Raw genomic sequence first — 22,708 nt, forward strand, 5'->3', positions numbered from 1 at the left:
GCAAGAGGAGGTACCAGAGGCCCAGTGACATCTTTACGGGTACCCACCAAAACCTAAGCACAACCAGAAAACATTGGCCATGGTGGGGGAGAGGAGGGCATGCCATATCCAAAACTTGATATAGAACTAGATAGATCAGAAAATGATCAATGACATTTTAGTTTTTTTTTTTTTCCCCGGAGCTGGGGACCGAACCCAGGGCCTTGGGCTTCCTAGGTAAGCACTCTACCACTGAGCTAAATCCCCAGCCCCGATCAATGACATTTTAAAGTAGCAGACTTTGGTGGCATGGGGGAAAACACTGTAGGAAATGCCCATCTGAAATGCTCTGAGAGGGTTAACCCTTCAAAGGAAGGAATCCCTACTGTCAAAGTAGAGTGTGAAATGAGAGACTTAGGGAACTGGAAGTCATTAAAGTCAGGTCTGAAGGACAACTTGTCTACACATGTGGATATGAGAAAGCCTTGGCAGCCCCAAATACCTAAGGTACATCCTACCTGTGTGCTTTTGGGTCTTCTGCCAAGGAAGGCTCCCTCAGACTTGCTCCACTGCTCCTTAAGATTTTTGGCTCCGGGGTCTGCTCTCAGCAAGGACATCCCTTCCTTTATGGTAGCTCTTACTGACTCACACTCTGTTCATCTTTACTGTCTGAGATTCTTTAACCCAATATGCCCTCTACATGGTGTTTATCTTTTGCACTGTTACTTCCCCCAATAAAATGCCAGCCGCACAAGTTTAGGCCTTTTTTGCCTCTTCTGTTCATTGATATGTCTCTAGTCCCTAGAATAGTACCCAGCACCTAAAAGGATAGGAGGGAGTGTATGATTGAGAAAAAGCTATGAACCAAAGGCCAAATACTATGTATTTGTGGAACGGACAAGTGGATTGGAGCACATGTATCAAATGTGAACATAAGAGAGGATGTGCACAGAGAAAACACATCTGTACACTTTGAAAACTACCCAGTTTCCCTCTGCTTGGAATGGAAACAATCATATGTGTTCCCGTGAATGTGGTGCACGGTTGGTTCTGTTTCTAGAGGAGCTGTTTAACAGTGATGTTTGTGGCAGGAAGGAGTTGGTATGGAGAAAGGGTGGAGGTAAGAATGTCAGCTAAAGGACCATAGCAGGAAAATACAGAAGCTATGCTGGCCTTTAACAAGGAGGTCGCATTGGAAGGATTAAGAGGGATGCACATTAGAAGAGTATCCAGTGAAAGAGAATTAGCAAGAATAGAGAATTTTTACTTAGCATAACTAAGTAAATAACCAAATCGATGCATACTGGAGAACTCACGACAATGGAACGGTCTGCATGTGGCACTAGAGAGTTAACTGATCAGACACTGGGAACCAGAGCAAGAATGAGGATTCTTAGGGATGAAAGATGTCATTTTTTTCCTTGGAAACAAGATTTTTACTGGGAAAAATAATGTTTATAAGCACCTTTTGCTTATTTAATCTGATCCCATGAGTCAACACATCAAAACAATTAGCACCTGGAAGTCTTGATATCTGTCTTCCTTTGGGACATAACTACAGTTATTGCTAAAAGTTAAAGATTGTGGTCCCTCTGATCCTGTTGCCCCAGCTTTCTTTCTCATAACCAAGTCTCCCCCTAAAGGAGACTACAGGTATATGTGACTTCCAGACAATAGACTAGTCGAAGTATAAAACTGTCCAAAGGCAAAAGTATACAGCAAAGGAGTTTAAATCTAGAGATCAAATGTATATGTCCTTACTTTCTAAGAATCTGGAAATTACATTTCAATTGCTTTTGTCGTGTGTGTGTGTGTGTGTGTGTGTGTGTGTGTGTGTGTGTGTGTGTGTGTGTGTGTGTATGTGTGTGTGTGTGTGTGTAAACAGGGCTGCTAAGGAAATCCATAGAGATGATATGATACACAGCTGAAGCAGGTCCTCTTCTCACAGAATATGTCGACAGTGATGCTGTCTGGAGTTGAGCTGGTTATGCCCATTTAGATAAGGAGAAGACTGACTGACTATAGAGGAGAGGAAAGGAGAGGAGAGGAGAGGAGAGGAAAGGAGAGGAGAGGACAGGACAGGACAGGACAGGACAGGACAGGACAGGAGAGGACAGGACAGGACAGGACAGGACAGGAGAGGACAGGACAGGACAGGACAGGAGAGGACAGGACAGGAGAGGACAGGACAGGACAGGAGAGGACAGGACAGGAGAGGACAAGAGAGGACAAGAGAGGACAGGAGAGGACAAGAGAGGACAGGAGAGGAAGAAGGGGAGTGGCTCTGTTTTTTTCAGATGCTCTCACCTTCTTGGGTCCAGAAAAAGCTGATACTTACCATTAGAGTTTAATTTATCTAGGTTACTATGGCCTAATGCAACAGTGTGAACTAGCCCATGCAATTGTCTTCGTCTGGGCTGAAGGATCGATGACGTTCTGAGAAAGCGTTGGAGATACACATGATAATATGAAAGATTAAAGACAGGAAAGATGGGTGTGATAGTGCACACTATTTTTTTATTGTATTTTTCTTGGAAATTTTATGGCTTTACATTTCAAATGTTATCCCCTTTCTACCCTCTCCCATACCTCCTCCTGTCCCCCTGCTTCTATGAGGATGTTCCCACCCACTCCAACCTCAATGTCCTGACATTACCCTACATTGGGGAAATGAGCCTTCATAGGACCTAGGGCTTTTCCTCCTATTGATGCTGGACAATGCCATCCTCTGCTACATATGTAGAAGGAGTCATGGGTCCCTTCATGTGTACTCATTGGTTGGTGATTTAGTCCCTGGGAGCTCTGGTGGGGTCTGGTTGGTTGAAATTTTTCTTCCTATGGTATTTCAAACTCCTTCAGCTCCTTCAGTCTTTTTTCTAACCCCTCTATTGGGAACCCCTTGTTCAGTCCAATGGTTAGCTGCAAGCATCCTCATCTGCATCAGTAGGGCTCTGACAGAGCCTCTCAGGAGACACCCATATTTTGCAGCACACACTTCTTGGCATCAGCAGTAGTGACTGGGATTGGTGGCTGCATAAAGGATCGATTCTCAGGTAGGGCAGTCTCTGGATGACCTTTCCTTCAGTCTCTGCTCCACTCCTTGTTCCTGTATTTCCTCCCAGGAGTATTTTGTTCTCCCTTCTAAGAAGGAATGAAGCATCCACATTTTGGTCTTCCTTCTTGAGCTTCATATGATCTGTGAATTTTTTTCTTAGGTATTCCAAGCTTTTGGGATAATATCCACTTATCAGTGAGTGCATCCCATGTGTATTCTTTTGTGACTGGGTTACCTCACTCAGGATGGTGTTTTCTACTTCCATCCATTTGCCTATGAATTTCATGTAGTCATTGTTTTTAATAGTTGAGTAGTAATCCATTGTGTAAATGTACCACATTTTCTGTATCTATTCCTCTGTTGAAGGGCATCTGGGTTTTTTCCAACTTCTGGCTATTATAAATAAGGCTTCTATGAACACAGTGGAGCATGTGTCCTCGTTATTTGTTGGAGCATCTTTTGGGTATAAGCCCAGGAGTGGTATAGCTGGGTCGTCAGGTAGTACTATGTCCAGTTTTCTGAGGAATCTCCAGACTGATTTCCGGAGTGGTTGTACCAGTTTGCAATCCCACTAACATCCTCGCCAGCAACTGTTGTCACCTGGGTTTTTTATTTTAGCCATTCTGACTGGTGTGAGGTGGTATCTCAGGGTTGTTTTGATTTGCATTTCCCTGGTGACTAAGGATGTTGAACATTTCTTTAGGTGCTTCTCAGCTATTCAGTATTCCTCAGTTGAGAATTCTTTGTTTAGCTCTGCATCCCATTTTTAATAGGATTATTTGAGTCTCCAGAGTCTAATCTCTTGAGTGTATATATTAGATATTAACCCTTTATCAGCTGTAGGGTTGGTAAAGACCTTTTCCCAATCTTTTGGTTCCCGTTTTTAATCGTGGCACTGAGAAGACAGGGCAGGTGGATCCCTGTGAGTTTGAGGCAAGTCTGATCTGATATAGCAAGTTCTAGATGAGGGCTACATAGTTGGATACTGTCTCAAAAATATAAATAGATAGATAGATAGATAGATAGATAGATAGATAGATAGATAGATAGATAGAATGGGTAAGACAGGCTAAAAAGTGAGGTGTTCCAACAACACACTTGGATTATTCCACACAGAAGTGGACCAAGAATTGTTCTGATTTGAGAGACATCTGAAGTCATATAACAATGGACCTTAAATGTTAACCTAATAGGGAACTGTTGAAAATGTTTAAAATTGAACTGATGGAAGAACACATCGGTCGACCCCTCTTATCTGAAAACATTGACTGAGCGCCACACTGACTAATCCCTTCTACTTTGTTCACTGTGTATGACTTACACATAGTATGTATTAGTATAATCACACATTTCAGAAACACCTACTAAAGGATTCCTTGTTGGCCTATCTTCCATTTGAATATTTCCTTTCATTTCCTCTCATTTGCAATGTCTTGGGTGATATTCCACCAGGATGTAAACTTTCCAAGTACTGTCATGTTAGAACCTTAGGAGAGAACTGATGTGGCCAAGAGTGTTAACAGGGGCGCTCTGTATGATGAGAAATGTATGTTTTCTTTCCTCTGGCCAAATTTTTCTAGTCCAGAAAGTGAAGGTTTTTCAAATATTAGCATGTAGTATATTTAACAAAGTCCTTACTGAAAATCCCACAAAATATGTCTTTCGCGCACACTTTTGAAGCACACGGGTGCTCACCTTGGCTTGTGTAAGCAGTCAGCGGTACATGTTATACTTTATTTTGGCTGGTGGGACATGTGTTAGAAGGGTGGCTCTCCTCAGACTCTGGATGAAGTTGGCAAGCTGTATACAGACTTGGTCCAAGGATAGGTTGACTCTAGTGAGCTCTGTACAAGAGCCTTTACTATCTGTTGTGCAAATACATGGGGAAATTCACAGCTCCCTTAGAACTCCCCTCAGCCACCTACTCAGCCATGGTCAAAGTCTCATCCCTGTGGTTGAGTCTGGCTATAACCAATCTTTTGGCTGTTCCTGACTTGAATCCTGCCTATGGCCTTCCAGCTTTCATTTTGCCTCTATAATCTTAAAATTGGAAGGTATCTCCAATGTTTAAAATATCTTGTCCTGTCCTTCAGGACTGACTAAGAATGCCTTGTCTGAAATCAAGGAGGAGATGCCCTTGGTCCTGTGAAGGCTTGATGCCCAATGTAGGAGAATGCCAGAGAGGGAAGGTGGGAAGGAATGGGTAGGTGGGTGAGCACCCTCATAGAAGCAGGGATTGGAATAGGATATGGGGTTTCCAGAGGGGAAACCAGGAAAGGGGATAGCATTTGAAACATAAATAAAGAAAATATCCAATAAAAAAAGAAAGAAAGAAACTTATGCATGAAGATTCAGGTTGCCCAAGAGAGACGTGTCAGAGCTAACTTGGAAGGAAAGCAATATGGTTTCAAATGTCTTATTTAGCATCCGGTACCTTGTATTTCCTTTGAAATTCGAAGCAATTTTTATTAGAAGAATGTGGTATAATTGGTCTAAGAAAGATATTAATCTGTAAGAAAAAGCCACACTTTTCTCACTCAAGGCCCTACATGGTATAGTATATGACTAACATCCAGAAAAAGATGTTTAGTATTAATTAATGTCTCTTTTATTCCTATTGTTGGTCTCAATAGTTAGTGTTGATGGTGCTAACATTCAGTAGAACTTTGAGTAACTCATTTTGGTTGTACAGAGAGATACATAAACCTTATTTGAAATGATTCCTCTGAGACATCTCAGAGAGGTGAACACGATGGTGTCAGAAGTAAAGAAGAATCATATAGATTTGCTAGAGTTAAAGCAGCACCAGAAAGACAGTGAAGGGAAAGTAGACCTGGGTCAGATTTTGAAGTGGAATTGGCTGTTCTCTTCCACAGACCCTGACTGAAAACAGATCTTGAGCCGTGATCCCATGTTAATATGGTATCACTTGCCAGAATCAGAGAACTCAGTGAGGGGCACAGGTTTGAGCAGAAGTTAGATGAGAAGCCAGAGTGCCTAGTAGACCCTACACCCTAGCAAGGAATTGCGGCCCATGATATTAATTTTGGGGTGATTAGAAGACACAAATGTGCATATTGTTCAAAATGAATGTATGATATGCCAAAGGGTGAATGACTTTGGCTAGATTTCCACTTTAGTCGAGAACACATCAACAACAACAGACCTCAAGGTTCAGAGAACATCCCAAATGAGCAGGGGGAAAGACTATAAGAGCCTTGCTCTTGGTGAAGCCTGCTAGGAAAGACTGTCTTCTGAATGTGACCCAGTCTTTGTCCCCATGAGCTCACCTACAGCTGGGACCACCTGCCTGAGCCCTGCATGCACAAGACTTGCTCAATCCCCATTTTGTCATATGTGGCAAAGGACTCATGAGACCCCTTCTTCATCCAAAGTCTATTTTTAAAAAAGACATCAGAGAAGAAAGAGGAATTGCTGGGAAGAAAGATTTCAGGGAGAGAGATGTGGGGGGACAAGCAAAGGTAATGGGAAATAAAATGGCCTCAACTCAGTATACACATATACAAAACCGAACTATCATACCCACCCATGAAACCTACAAACTATAAAAGCAACCTGCCAAGCAACATCTATACCCACCTATGCATTAGTGGCATGACCCATAGGGGCAACCAATTGCTCTTTGATTAGCTTCAAGGTCAACTTCACAAGAGGAAGTCCACGACTGCTACTGTAAGCCCCATCAATAACAGGAAGGTCATAGGTCCAATGAGGGAACTTACTATTATTATTTAATTAAATTGACATAGCAATAAAGCCATATTGACATAGCATAAACTGCCTACTAAATATCTATGTTTATGCATATAGACAAAAGCTACACTCAGCTTTAACCAAAATTACTTCTCTTTGCAGTGAACAAAGGAGAATATAGAGGGTCTCATAGCTGCACAAGATGCTAGATGATGACCTGACCCTAAGCAAGGCATTTATATTATACCTCTAAGGCCGAAATGAGGCTAGGGATAATGAAAGAGTTGGGAGATAAAGGATAAGGACTACAAAATGGTGTCTTTTAAACGTGGTGTAAAAATTACAGTCGTGAACTCACAGAAAATGCCATTGCTTTTACTGAACCTTCAAAAGACTGACTCAACTGTCAGTGACTGATGAGAAGACTCACAGAGCCCTACCCCTTACTCCAGAACTACTGGTTATTGATAGGCTCTGGAAGATGCAAAGTGATTGTCTTTGTCTTCAATTGGGCACCCACTGCTGAGCCCAGCATCTCTCTGATGCATAGCTCCAAATACATGGGCCCTGGTTCAACTCAGAGGGTCACAAACCAAAAGAAATAGGCAGGAACATGGGAAAGAGCTTAGTATGGAGGAAAAAGGAGCTGAAAGGAGTGGAAAGGAGTTAGAGAGGTAGAAGTGGAAATCACTAGTATGTAATTATTATGTTTCATATATGTTTGTTTGTGTGTGTGTGAAATTGAACGAATTTGATTAATTAAAAAAGAGAAGAATGAAAAGAAAAAAACAAATAGCATTCCTTTCTACCTCTCCATTTGCCACCAAGAGCTCCCTAGTGATTAGAGTTGTCTTGACGTCTTTGACATTTCTTTCCCTTTAGAAAGCAGTTTCTGTTAATTTTATGAGCCACAAATTCTTTTATTAACTCTAATATTCACAACTTTTCACATTAGAATAGATGATGTAATGCAGTTTAAATAGCAAAATAGCAATCAGTTTTCTTAGGGGTGTATAAAGTGATCTTCCAGCCGTTGACCTGTTCAATTCAAAGACCTGTGGTAATTGCTTTGGCCTCCCACTTTGGACAGCAGCCGGATGCCCTTTGGAGACCAGGATGGAGTGACATGGCCTACTGTGCTCTCCCCTCCCATTTTCCACCTGACCCAGACAAGCTGTCTCCCTGAGATGGCAGATGAAGGAACCATAGCCCTCTCATGAAAAGCAGCAACTGAAGAGCAAAATCAGTGGCCAGGCCCTCAGCCTTTCTTACCCTGAGGCTTTGCAGATCCTGGGAGGGCTGGGAAAGCAACAACCTAGTGACCTCGTAAAACACAGGGCCTCCCTGTGTTCTCAGGGCTCTAGTTGCAGGCAGCAGGCACCAAGTCCAGTGGGATTTTCTAGAAGAAAGTCTGGTGCTGACACCACCTCTGGTGGAATTTATTAGAAGGAAATCTGGTACTTACAGAATCAACAGGAGGCAGAAGGAGCAGTCTATAAAAGAGCCATTGACCAAGAGAATCCAGACGTGGATCCTCAGGAACCATATAGCCAGCATGTTGGGCATTAATGCTGTAACATCTTGATACTCTCAACGTATCCTAGTTGTCTTCCTCATTTTACTTCCCAAAGACAAAGTGTGAGTTGGGGGCACCTAGTCTGTCTGTCAAGGTCTTGCTTTTATCCCGTCTCCCTTCTGGCTTCAGAGGAAGAAAGAACTGGCCCTGTTTGTCACCAATACAAAGTCGCTCAGGGCACTGTCTTCTAGACAAGAGATTGTGATATTATATCCACAAACAGGGATAAACCTTTCACTAGACTCACTTTCCAATATTCCAACTCTGTAAGGCTAGAAGGGCAAGTCAGATAAAGGCCATGGCGTGTTAAAATTGGCTGCCCCGGCTTTATCTGAATCAAGAATTAGCAGAGGAAACTCACTCTTCCGAAGCTCACACAGGGCAGGCCGTCCTGTAATAGGCATGTCCTGTGTCGTTGCTGTACAGATACCATTACTCCTGAGCCGTTCAGAAATTCTCCAGTAGTTGACAAAGAATTTTCTGACCAGGGGAATGACTGTGGCAACTAGAGGTGGCAGAACACAGGTGCTAAATGAAATCACGTGTCTAAAAGATAGCATTGTATGAAGAGAGCCACCTAGGACACAGTTAACTAACTTCTTCCACTCACTTTAATTTCTTGTGTGAATCCAGCCACAGGAAACCATGCAGGGGTGGTAAAGGTAGTTTTTATTCCCTTCAAATCTCCAAGGAAACGTAGCTGGGAATGAATGAGAGGCCCAAGTCATATATCAGTGGTCTGCAGAGGGTCTACATAAATCCTTTTCTTTAGAGTTACTGAACTGTTTTGAAAATGGTCTCAACAGAAGTTATTCCAAGTGTAGCAGAAAGGAAACCAGAGTCTTAAAGAAAAATATACTTACTTTGCTGAGCAAGGCAAACATATCAGTATCCGGAGAAACAAACCAGCTTCTTGTGTTTTATTTCCTCAACAAATTCACTGAAACGCTTGCTTTATGTCTTTAAAAGGCTGATAGACAAGGAATTTTGTGGGTACTAAAATTAATACCGACAAATGGTTCATAACCACTTTAAAAAGGTGGGTACTTTACATTTTTTCTCTGTTGTTTGTAGTTCTTTATTGTGGTATTTTGCATATTGTAAACACAGTACACATTTTTGTGCTTTTAAAAAATACAAATTGAAATAGTATTCTCTGGGGAAGGGTTTTCTACTATTTAAGGAATTCGAATATGACTTCCCTGCGTACTTCTATGCATAAACTAACTGGTTGTATCTCAGCCCTTTTTATGGCTAAGCACCTCGCAGAATATTTTTCCAATAAACTCTTTGTGACTTTCTATTGTGGTAGGCTTTTAAACTCTTCTTAGAACTAATGTTTAAAATAAAAACCTTTCTATCTGTGAAGACAAAAATTCTGCTACTATTTAAAGATGACTAATGCAGTCGTTCGAGAGAACACGGAGATGCAAGCATATAAATGAGACAGAGCTACTGAAACCAAAATAAATGAAGGTGCACCTTGACCTTTTGGTTCGCAGAATGAGAGAGAAGTGCTGGCTATCATCTTATTTCCTCTAGACCTTTGCACAACTCAATTCCTTAATTCTCAAGGGTCACCTCCTTGTGGCCTTTTCCTAGTGACCATTTTTTGGTATGGAGACAGTCTCCTTAAACCAGAAAACTGGCTCCTTGCTTTCCTTGATATTGTGCTTTCTCAATATGTGATGCTATGTCCTTAGCATCTGCTGGAATGGAGGCACCAAAGGACTGAGGATCTTACATGAAATCTGTACAGATTTAGTAAATGAATGTATAGAAGGTAAGAGGAGGGGGTTTCTTTTAAACTCCATTAGAACCAATAAAATAAGCTACCTCCTTATATTACTAGAGTAAATGTAATACTATATTCAAAATCCATGAGAACAGCTTTCATTATTTTTTTCTCATTTTGTATTTGTGACTTAGAGTTTCCTGTGATACCTTGTTCCCTAAATCTCCTATGTTTCAGTCAGTGATTCTGAGCATTCCTCTAAAGGCAGGTGGAGAGAGACCCACATTTGCATAGAGCAGAAAGGGCACTGTAACATCTGGCCCGTGGAAGTTGCCTCATTCTGTTTGTGAATGCTCATTAGACTCACATGAATTCATGAACTACTCTGAATTTGTAAATGCCAGTTTGGTGTAGGTTGCTTTCTCCCAGACCAGTGGCATTGACTTTGGGGGTCTATCCCTGCTTGTTTACTTGCCAGTGGCATTTGACCTGGGGTTAGACCCGTATTTAACCCTTTCCTGTAGGTCAAAACCAAATTGATTTGGCAAAAATGAAATTGGAAATGAGTCATGTGTGCAGCAGGTGTCCCTTGCTCAGAAAGCACCACAGGTGGAAGCATTTTCAGATCTGTTTCTGGGCCATCTCCAAAGAAGCTTCAGAGGTCAGGAAGGTAATTCCAAGACATCCCATGTGGTCAGGGTCTGGGGAGGAACATAACAGGTGCCCACTGGGTGCAGTTTTCCCAGCAGGCTGGGAGCCTTTCAAAGAGGTCCATTTGGAAGATAATTTATTCATGTATTCATGAACATTTGTCTGGCATTTTCTGTGAAGTGATTTACTTCGAAGTTGCCCTAAATGACTGGAACTTTGCCCTTTACTCTACCTCCCACCATCAGCCAAAGACTTTGATTTGAAAGATGAAAAAATATTGCATTTTCTCTTTCTTCTTTCTAGAGGATGAGGAAGATGAGGAGATGGTTGAGCCCAAAGTTGGTCATGATTCTGAACTGGAAAATCAAGACAAAAAGCAGGAGACAAAGGAAGGTAAGGAGACAAAGGAAGGTGTTGTCGGCAGATACACTGGGTCATTACTTGGTTTTATTGTTTTCTTTTACCAAACCAAGAGACGATAGAAGCAAACAGAGCTGAAATTCACATGCCGTTTGTATAAGATTTTGTATGACTACTCAGTGTGTTGTCATTGACAACAGACACTGGAATCATCAGGTCAAGAACTGGTTGCTTTCAGGCTGACTAAAGGGAATAAAGTGGGAGCAACTGAGGTGTTAATCACAATTCCACAGAGTTAGCATAAGACAAACTCTCAGTTGCCGTGTTAGAGCAAAAAGGAGACTCATGGGGGAAAGAATAATTATTTTATCAATTAGTTCTGAAGTTTTTTTCACATGCTATACATAAAAACAGTAACAGCACTCGTTCCTTTATTGATTAAATGGTTCTTCCACAACTCTGCCCATGCAATGACAACTAACTATATATGTGAGTGATAACCGTTAGTAACACTAGGGATTTAGTTCAGTGGTAGAACATTTTTTCGTAGTAAGTATAAGGCCCTGAGTTCAGATCCCAGCACTGGAAGGGAAAAGAAGACAAAATAAAAATTAGCATTGATTAAAGGCTTATAGTGTACTTGCCTGTCCTCCAAGCAGTTGAAGAAAACACCGTCTACTAATCAAAATGTCCTTTGGAGGCGGAGACAACTGTTATCACTGTTCTACTGGCTGCGAGCTAAAAGGGAAGGATTTAAAGCCTGCCCCATAACTTACAAGTGCATTAGCCAAGGCATAGGTTGAAGCTTGTGTGAGCTAAGACTTAGGGTGAATCTATAACCTGTATGTTATACCCTAATGCCATCCTCATGACTCTTCTTTAGAAAGTTTTCTTTCTCTTTTACTATGTTAAGGCTCTCAGATGAAGAGATTTTTGAGTTGTCATTCTTACTGAAAAATGGCAAGTGGCCCCCTGAGGAACTGGGAACAGGCTTTAAAAGATTCTTCTAAACATCTAATTGGTCTTATCGAGCACAGATCCGCATAAACCTAATAAGTATGTCAGTTCATATTTCAATGCTTTTGAAAAGTGCCCATGGCTTTGTAGGAGTGTGGGTTCCTTGCATCCTCCTGAGAAAAATCCATTCAGTCTGAGGAGCTAGCACAGTTTGCATGCCTGCATGCTTAGTTTGCCCAGATACAATGTGTGCAGACAACTTTTAAAAAATTGTGTCCCGATGCTAGAAAGAAGACTAAGCAATTCAGAGCACGTGTCGCTCGTCCAGAGGACTTGAGTTGGATTCTCGGCACCTGCATAGCAGCTCACAGTCATCTATAACACCGGTTACAGTAGATCCTTCTTCTGGCCTCTCTGGGTACCAGGCACAAAAGTAGTGCATAGACAGACATGCGAGCAAAACCCCCATACAAATAAAATGAAAAGAAGCAACTCTTTAAAAATAAAAAAAGACAGAGAGATTCAAAAGTAAAAACTGCCTCCTGCTAAGACATATTTGAGTTCTGGATGTGTGTTTAGTTTTGTCTTGACTATATTTATGCAAACTTGGTTGTAGAAGAAATGGTGTAAGGCAAAAAGAAGGGGTCTGCAGCCAAGGTGCCTGGATCAAATCTTGGCTCTGCCACTCTTGAGCTGCATGATCAATAATGACTAACTTGGCTGGCTTGCCTTTTTTTGGCTCTGGTTTCCTCATCTGGCAAGCAGAGATAATACCTACCTCATGAGTTTGTTTTTGAACATAAGACTCAAAGGGCCTAGTATGGAACAACTTGGCACAAACTAAGCACTGTAGAAGTGTTTGCCAAATTATTATTAGTTGTCTTGCCTTACAGTACCAGGTCTGTAACTGTGCCCTACCCATGATGTGATGGCCTCGTGTGCCCCAGTTCCCTGAACTCAGTTTTGCCATAGCCCATAGCTTTGAAATCAAAAGATGCAAACAGTGTTTTTTTTTTTCTGTTTTGGAGAGACATTGGTAAGGCGATTACCATGCCCAGTTTCAGGCATCTAGGAGGTGAGGTTCCAGGAGTGACTGAGAACAAGAGAAAGATTCAGCGTCTTAACAGTTGCATCCACAGAGGGCATTGGCTTCACTTTTTTTTTCTGAGAAACCCTAAACGGATTCCATAGGAGCGATTTCACACTTGAAATTTTACTAAAATACATCTTTAAAAAAAAAGAAAAGCAACGAAGTGAATGCCTTTATCACGGGTACAGCCAGGGACCAAATAAGCCGGGATCTATTGAAACACATTCTGTTTCCTTTTGCAAAACAGCTTAAAACATGACCAGTGACATACAACCTCCGAGTTCTTGGTAGGCCTTGGCAGGGATTCACCACTGCCACGCCCCCCCATCCCCAATCTCCAAACCCTCTTCCTGGCAAAGCCAAGCACCTCCTTCTTAAGTTCCAAGCAAAAACACCCTTCAGTTTTAACTGTTCCCCATGCTTTATGGAACTGATTAAAGCCATACTAAAAGTCAAAAAGAAGTTTGAAAGAACATTTCCTGTTACCGTACCGTGTGCCTCCTTCTCCATTAATGGCGTTTCTGCAAATTAGCACATAATGGGTTAAAAGCATGTTTATGTTAGCACCAAACTATCTGGATTTTTTTTCTTCTTCTTTAAGCAAGACAGTATTCTGCAAACCTTTAAAAGAATCTGCAGCAGATCTAATTGTGGCGCCATTCGCAGGACTGCTGGAGTAGGACTGTGTCAGCACTTCAGCGGGAACCCTGCCTTAGGGGACTTAGTCCTCAGCCATAAAAATTGGCTCTGGGCTAAAACTTGACATACAGTTTCAAACCAGGAAACACATTTTTTGGGGGGAAATCTATCTCTCCTTCCCTCTTTTCCTCCCTCCCTCCCTTCGGTCCCTCTCTCCTCTTTTTCTTCCTTCTCCTTCTCTTCCTCCTTTATCTTCTTCATGAAGAAAAATATAGTAAGACATGGAAAATTCAATATGCACTAGATTTTTTATATTTCTTTAACTTTTGCATATTTCTTCATCTGACACCACAATACCTTGAGTTATAAAGAAAATAGTTTGGATTACTATTTTGTATGTGCACTTTCTTGCACACGAACAAAGCTGCAGGTTAGCTTTTTAACTAGTCATCAAAACTTTGGAACTCTCCACATATTGGCATCAGGTTAAGAGAATGGGGCCCTCCTGTAAATTCAAATGAAGCCGTAAGCCTCAGGTTAGCGTCAGAGATGAATGTCTGCCTGTGTTAGTTTCGTTTGGTTCCCTGCTGCTGTTTATGAACTGATTGTACTGTAAAAGTTCCATTAGGCATTCGCACCAACTTCATCTCGTGTTTTCAGGGGTTGCATGGGCTGCTTATTTTTATCTTTTAGATAGTCTTGCAAAGCATCTTTTACACACCATGTTTTTATAGTCCAATGTAAGGCTGGATTGTAAAAACAAGGCAAGCCATTTATAAAGTGGGTATTTTACAGATAAATCTAGACTTAAAATGAGATTAAGGGGCTGGGGAGGTGGCTTCGTCAATAAATTATATACAACTCAAACTTGACCTGAGTTTGTGTTCCCAGCACCCGTGTGCAAAGCCAGGTGGAACAGCCCTTGCCAATAATTCAGACATTGGCGAAGCAGAGACAGGCAGACCCAGAAGCTAGATGGCCAGTCTAGACAACTGATGAGGTTGACATTTCCTGTCTCAAAAATGGGAAAGTGATTAAGAAAGACACCTGCCATTGATTTCTGGCCTGAGCATACACATGCGCGCGCACACACACACACACACACACACACACACACACCAGGGCACCCACATATATAAACACATACAAAAGGAAATTAAAATATTTGATATAAGTCGTGAGCTTCAATATGGACATTTTGTCTAATTTGTAGAGGCAAATATTCTAAGAACCCCGGAGACAAGAGAAAGAGGACATAGTATATGGGACCAATTAAAAAAGAAGCTAAGTACACATTTGTAAGAAAAGTCAAAAAAGAGAAGAAAGAAAACACAGACAGTAGTATAGAACCATTTTAAAGAGTACATGATGAATGTAAGACTAAAAGAAATTAACACTGTGTAAATAAATAAGAAAAAGGAGATTCTGAATAAAGTTTGCACTTGATTTTGAATTTTGCACGTCACAAGCTCATATAATTCCTAAATGTTTATTTCATGAGCGTGATTCATCTTTCATTGATGTTACTCAGGCTAAATGTAACTGAGTAAATTTGTAGATTCTCTTGTTCTTTGGATACTATGTAAGTCACATATACATAGTCTATTTTCACACAGATTCTCCATTTTAAAGGACACTTTAAATGCATGAAGCTATTGGAAGGAATTCTTTATGTTTTGTATTATGAAGCCAAATAAAATATTATATAATCCATACCCATATTTTGCTGTGATGTGGCTTTTGATGATAAATTAAATCTACCTTTTTTACATCTACCTTGAACATATTTTAATATATATGTGTGTATGTGTCTATATGCATCATATTATAGAAAGATATATAATTCATTGGACTTAAGAGACAGAAAGAAGCAGCAGAAAGATATTCGAGGAGAATGTTGGAGTACATCTGGGATGTACATCTGCTGATGGGATTTTTTTCATCTCCGTATTTAAAGCATAGTGGATTCCATTAACTAATACTTTATTTTTCTCTCCGAGAAGTTGTTTATTTCTCAGTGTCTCTTTTAACTGTGGGTCCTGGGTACTTATTTATGTTGTTTCTCATTTATGTTGTAGCAACACTTACCAATTTAAATATTTTTAAGCAGTGAGAGATTAGTTTAAATCAAAAGTAGGTATGATTTTATTTAATTTGTCAGTTGAATATTGTTTATGACTTTTTGAAAGAGCTCATCTGCACATGCATGTTATTATTCTGTGCAAACAAATCATGTCATTTGATCCCTGTTAGACATCAAAGCTTAACATAAAGTGTATCCTTTGTTTTGGTTCAGTAGCAATTTGATTTCGGGCCAAACATTGCATTGTTAAGGATGCTGTCTGGAGAGGCAGCTGCTTCGCCTACCTGGACTCAAGCCTCTGCAAGGTCACTTTGATCAGCCATTTATGTTCCTCCCAAAGAAGAGGTTGTATGTCCTGAAAGCTGAGATCAAAGTGACAAAGCTGTAGGGAAGAAAAAAAAATTACGGAAAATTACACAGATAGTATTTTTTATTCAAGGTAATAGACTTGTAAGAAGAGATACAGGGTGAAATAGATGTGGTTCAAAAAGATAAACAGAGAGTGGATTTTCTTGATTTTTCTCATATTCAGAGGAAAATGCGGGAGGGTTAAAAGAAAAAGCTCCCACTACTGTGTTTAATACCAAGCACGTCTTCAGTCGCCTGTGAACAGTAACCAGAAGCAGTGACCAGTGAGCAGAATCTTTTTTAAAGACATTTTCTTGGCCCATACCAGCTTTGTTTGGTGACAATAATTTATTTATTAGCAATATTAACCAAACAAATTGGACGTAGCATTTTATAGGCTTGGTCTTTGTTTCACCTGGTTACGTTTAGTAGCTTTACTATACTCATCAAAGAGATAATTCAAGTTCACGAGGAGGCTAGAAAAATATACTAATAAACTAGTTCTTGATCACTTATTCTTGATGCTTATCTATTTGGGGGGTGTATTTTTCTATTTTTAAGCTGGACTACTGCCCAGAGTTTAAGCTCAAATTAGTAGAGTCGAAGCTAATACGTGGCTGGTAAAATGGTAGTTTGGTAGCATTCTCCTCATTATCAATGTCCTCTAGCAAATCCCATTCTGAATTCTGAATCCAGACATCACCAGCTTCCTCATTTTGAAGACTACTGTCTGGGCAGGAATACACAGTAGAACTTGATGGGAATTTTGGAAAGTCTCAATACACCCAGCAATTTTAGGGCTCTGGCTCCGTAGAGATCTAAGAACTGTTTCTGGTTCTGTTCGGGACTGCCAGAGATGGTAAGTGGGCTGTGTTTGCACGTAGTTGATGAATCACATTTTGCCATATTATTAACTGGGCAGCATTTCTGAGGTGTAAATCAACTCCATCAGAATCATTCTCATCTTTTTTTTACTATTATAAATGGAATCTTGAGTCTTCAAACTCTTAATGGCATGGTCTGAGACAAGGAAAGGGGAAATCCCAAAGGGGAGAGAAAAATCTCCTGTGGTTCTACAGAAGTGCTTTTTCATCATTCAGATTTCTTAGAACAACGCCCTTGAAATATCATTAAGTCCAATAAAACTTGTATAAAATGTTACGTAGCAGCTGACACTGTACCTGAAAGATTCCTCTTATCGTGTGGCCAGGGAGAACCTGGTCCCGATTGTGACTACACTCTTAGGAGTCTTGTGAAGCTCACAGGAAAGCTCATTCATCCAGGACACTGACTGCAATTTTAATTCCTTGCCTGTGAGCTAAATATCCAATGTTGTTTTGTTTGTTTGTTTGTTTGTTTGTTTGTTTGTTTTTAAAGTGATAGCTCAACTCTCATCTGGCTGTCTGTAGAAGTGGGGTTTCTAGAGACCATAAAGGTTCAGCTGAAAATTTCTACCCATAGGCCTTTCCCAGTATGGGAGATTTCCTAATCTCTTCCCTAGAGTTTTATGCAAAAAGGGTTGGTGAAGGGTTTGCTTATAGATTTTGAGGTCAGTTGACTTGTAGGCACCATGGAACCCTGACAGTCATTTTATCTCCTATTCTCACTTTGCGTCTTCTTGTTTAACCAGATAGAATTAAAATAAAATAACCACTATAAGTAATAATGGTGGAATGTTTCGGAGAAGCCCTGTGTGACTTTGTACCAGGGAGGACATAGCTTCCCTAACGATGTCAGTTTCCCTGCTAGCCACCCCAAGTCAAGTATAATTACCCAGTAGAGAGTAGAGTAGACATCTGCACTATGTCACAGATAGACCCTAATGAGTAAGATCTTATTCATGTGTTTTTCTGCCTTATTTAAGTTTTTTCCAGTTCATTCTGAAAGAAAATAACATTTAGAACTGATATGTTAAAACATGCCAATCTACTTTTACTTATAATATTTTTTACTTCTTCAAAGTAGCAAGTAGATGAGATATGAAATCGTTTAGGGGGAATAGCTACTAGTGCCATTGGTGTGAGTCTCAGAACGATTTATAATCCTAATTAACAATGGTTCGCTTTCCTGTGTATTATCGCTCCCTGAATAAACAACCTCTTTCAAGGGCAGGATTTCTGTGGAACAGTTTTAAATTGTCCCCTTTCCTTCCTAACAATCTGTCTTGCATAAACAGCCCCTCCAAGAGAGCTGACGGAAGAAGAAAAACAGCAGATCCTGCACTCAGAGGAATTCCTCATCTTCTTTGACCGAACGATCCGAGTGATTGAACGAGCTCTGGCTGAGGACTCTGACATCTTTTTTGACTACAGCGGCCGAGAGCTGGAGGAGAAAGATGGGTTTGTTGCTTATATATATACATTTTAAAAACTTAGTGTGATAAGTTGTTGCTTCTATTGTCCAGTGTTCTTTTTCAGGATGCTGCCCAAGCTGGTCCTGTTCTGGACTCAAGTGATGGTCTAGGCTCAGCTTCTCCAGTGTTTAGTCCAGATGCTACTCCGACTTAACTCGCTGATTTTAAATATATTTATACACTGACTAGGCAAACTCCAAGTCCAGCAAATGAGAGGAAGATGCAATTGCAGGACTGATCTTAGGAAATAGCTTCGACTGTGGGCTTTGATTACAACTTCTGGCTTAGCATTTCCCTGTAATTATCATGTGCCCCTATGAAATTCTTTTGAACTTGCTGTCAGCAGTCCAGGTCAGGTGATAGAAACAAACAGAGTCTCGAATATTGTCCTTTGAGAAAGCCTTCTCCTATGCAGCAGGAGGAGATCTGTAGTATATCTCTAGATCGATTCTTGCTGGCTAAGCAAGCAGTAAACTGGAAAGAGTAACCAAGAGCTATCTAGGGTAGCAAGACAGGTGGGAAACAGTCTGGAACATGCATCTACTTTTTAGTCTTACAAGATTATGTATGTGTTACACGTGCGTATTATAGGAAATCCATATGGCAAAGAGACATTTACAGGTAAGACCAAATTTATCCAAAGAAATTGGACGTCCACATGACTTTCTCTGTGACTGAAATGTATATATTAGAAAGGACAGAAGCTGCCAGCCACCACCATGGATTATAAGGTACCACTGTATATGACTCAAAAGAAGCAGACATAGTTGGATTGTCCCTAGAGATTTCTTCTGTTGGGAACAATGTATGAAGGTAGAGTCGCCTGCTTTTTGTATCAGATCTGAATTTTTAAACTGTGTCTAAAACACAAATCCAAATGCATTTTTAAAGGGAAAAAATGGTATCTACATTGAGGATACTGAAAAGAATGTAGCAGAGGCAAAGTAATTAATTAATTTCATGGTGATGTTCTGAAAACATTCTCAACAGTTTGGCATTATTAAACTGCACAGAGGAGGAAAGCAGCCTGAATTTGCATGCTCTACCAACGTTTGGCTTGTTTTTTTTTTTAAGTTGAAAACTTTGTTTATTTTATAATTGCTGTCTTCATTCAAAGGACAAATATTTCGGTTTTGATGTGTGGAGCCCATTGATCATATTTTGCAACCATTTGCATGTGCTTTCTTCCACATCCTTTCTTTTTTTAAATTTATTTAATACTTAATAATAATTCTTTGGTTTCCGGGCAAACATCCCCCTCCCGCCTCCCCCCATTGCCGCCCTCCCCCCACCAGTCTAGTTCACTGGGGGTTCAGTCTTAGCAGGACCCAGGGCTTCCCCTTCCACTGGTGCTCTTACTAGGATATTCATTGCTACCTATGGGGTCAGAATCCAGGGTCAGTCCATGTATAGTCTTTAGGTAGTGGCTTGGCTTGTTTTTTTAAGAAGTCATTTCTAGTGACTCAGTTGATTGTGAATGCTCTCCCTTTTCTATCTGGGTACACGGCCCAGTACTGTACTTCTCTGCGAGCAGGACTAAGCTGCATTCACCTTACCTGTAGTGTTAGAGCTGCCCTAGGATTAGTAGGGGTCCAAGAGCCAAGGGGTGGACATGGAAACCATGCTTTGTCAGCTCACCAGAAGTTAGATATTTTCGGAAGCCAGGCTACTCTGGACAAGAGCTACAGAGGTGAATGGTGCTTACTGGCGTAACGTAGTGAGATAAAGTGAGTGGAGGAAGGGTGATTGAGTGAAACTGAAGCAATTTAGGCAGATATTTTTTGCAGATCCAGTAGCTGCTGGCACAGAACAAACATTACTCAATTTAAGCCCGCAGGCCCTCGAAGGAACTGAGTGACCAGTGCAGAGTTCTTCGAAGGCATTACCAAGGTCACTTGAACATTAACCAAATACACACTGGCCAACTTGTAATCAGTCTTCTGAGACTAAAGCTCCTTTGGTCAATGACTGATAAAATGATCAATGCCTGGAAGACTCTTGGGATTCCATACCTGATCTCATGGCAAAAATGATTGCCTACTGTTACTCAAGGAGGCAGCCACTAAGGCCAATCACAATTCACAGGTAGAAACATGGATATCATTTGGTGTCTAATGGCATAGAAGCAAGAAACTCCCTTCACTTTATGCTCCTTTAATAGCAGAGAGATTTAAAGGTTTCTCGTTAGTCTTAGTGTGTGTAAAGTGTGGATACTCAAGTGGAAGTGAGAGACAAGTCTTGAGAGTCAGGTTTTTCCATCTACCATAGGATCAGGAACTGAACTCGCGATATCAGACTCTCATAAGTATTTTTATCTACTGAGCATTCTTGCTGTCTGAGAGAAAAATTTAATAGCCCTGCTTCAGGCTAGAGCCAATTACAGGGAAGAAAATATTTCAAGACTGACTAAGATAAGCTGAAACAAATTTGACATTTTACAGCAGGCCCAGAACAAATGCAGAAATCTTTTCTGAGCTGGTAGAAAGAGCTTTTCGTAAAGGAGAATATCTTTAATTCATTTACTCATGACCATGTGCTACTGTCTAGACACAACTTTGTTCTGGAACCTCACTTTTACCTCTGCTGCTTAACCCACCTTAGGGATGTACAGGCTGGAGCCAACCTTTCTTTCAACCGTCAGTTCTATGATGAGCATTGGTCTAAGCACCGGGTGGTCACATGTATGGACTGGTCTCTCCAGGTAAGAGTTAATGTTTTTATGACATTTGTGTGGAAAAAAAAGATTAAAAGATATTTGTTCTATTTTTCTATTTTGGATATATTTATTAATCTAGGACCATCTGCTTTCTGCCCACTAGTTTTTAATTCACATTTTTTCATAAGTTTGGGGCTTAACTACCCATTCAAATACTCGTATTCATTAGTTAATATGTTTCTGGAAACAAACAAGCACCCAGACCATTCTGTGCAGGAAGCTTTTCTAAGCGAAGCCACTGTTAGTTTCCTGCTGACCAACTTGATGAGTGGACAACCCAACCTGTTGACTATACATGAGTCACTGTGCCCAGCACTGAGCCATTAAGTAATGTGTAAGAGCGCATGGTTAAGCTGTCGTGAAGCAAGAATTCAAATGCGTGTGGTCTGAATTTTGAGCTCATGCATGTGTTTTTATCTGCATAACTTACATGCCACTTTAGCAACTGCCTTGAACTCATCATCTTATTTCACCATCAAGCGAATTATATAAAGCAATCTCTATCAAGATTGGCATGCTGGAGGGCCAATAGATGCTAAGTAGCTTGCATCACTGCACTCACCGTCCTCCCTCAGGCTACAGTAGAGCTGATCTCAAGCATTACAAAGCTCTGCTGCAAAGGTTTTAACTGCTTTTCCCTCAAAGACCTGCTTATGAAGCTGAAACCAGAAGATCTTCAGGGTGGTGAGTGATCCAGACAGACAGCAAGTATTGTTAAAGAGTGGAGTGTAAGAGGGGATCACTCTTTGGTCACATCTCAGAAGCCTGACCTAGGCAAAGAAGATGGTGATGTAGGCAGATAAGCCAGTGGGGATATAACAAGAGTCTGATTTCATCTTGTTGGGAATTGAGGGAGCATGTGATCCCCATAACTGTATGATCAGCAGCCTCTGTTCTTTCACCCGCTTGACATCCAATCAACAGAGCACAGAGAGCATGACTGTACAAAGACTAAGACAGTGAAGCTTGCCCAGTTGCCCTGTAGCATGTGGGTGGTCTGTGAGCTTGCCCCAGTGTACAGAGAAATCAGATCCAAGCCCTAGGAAACACTTAGCTTGAAGTGTTCACTTATTCCTGCTCTGGAAATCATGCAGGAGCTTTTTCTGACACATACCCCAACCAAGGCAACTGTTAGTGGTTCCCAAGTCAGCTGGTAAGGCTGCCTGAAGAGACTGTTGGGCTACCAGCAATTGGGGCTGGTCCCACTGAGCCTCTGTATGTGGTTACAAGGGTTTGGTTCCACAAAAGTTCCTTCCCATGTGACATTTGTATGCCAGGGAATTTCTCTCCTGTCTCCTGTCTCCCCTCTCCCCTCTCCCCTCCCCCCTCCTCCCTCCCCTCTCCCCTCTCCCCTCTCCTCTCTCTCTCTCTCTCTCTCTCTCTCTCTCTCTCTCTCTCTCTCCTATCTCTAGACTATGGAAATATATTGGAAATTATAAGACATACATTTTA

The 22,708-nt window shown here is 41.0% G+C and overlaps 1 protein-coding gene across 3 annotated transcripts in view; it reads left to right on the forward strand.

The window, feature by feature from the left end:
• Dync1i1 (dynein cytoplasmic 1 intermediate chain 1) overlaps positions 1-22,708 on the forward strand; it is a 313,335-nt gene that overhangs the window by 180,963 nt on the left and 109,664 nt on the right. For all 3 annotated transcript variants that reach the window (XM_006236026.5, XM_017592509.3, NM_019234.2), the window contains 3 exons: positions 11,014-11,103; positions 18,364-18,526; positions 21,142-21,241. In XM_006236026.5, the coding sequence (XP_006236088.1) occupies positions 11,014-11,103; positions 18,364-18,526; positions 21,142-21,241 (353 nt within the window). The remainder of the gene's footprint in view (positions 1-11,013; positions 11,104-18,363; positions 18,527-21,141; positions 21,242-22,708) is intronic.

This window comes from Rattus norvegicus, chromosome 4, assembly GCF_036323735.1.
Source record: "Rattus norvegicus strain BN/NHsdMcwi chromosome 4, GRCr8, whole genome shotgun sequence".
In the NCBI taxonomy this organism is placed as follows: domain Eukaryota; kingdom Metazoa; phylum Chordata; class Mammalia; order Rodentia; family Muridae; genus Rattus; species Rattus norvegicus.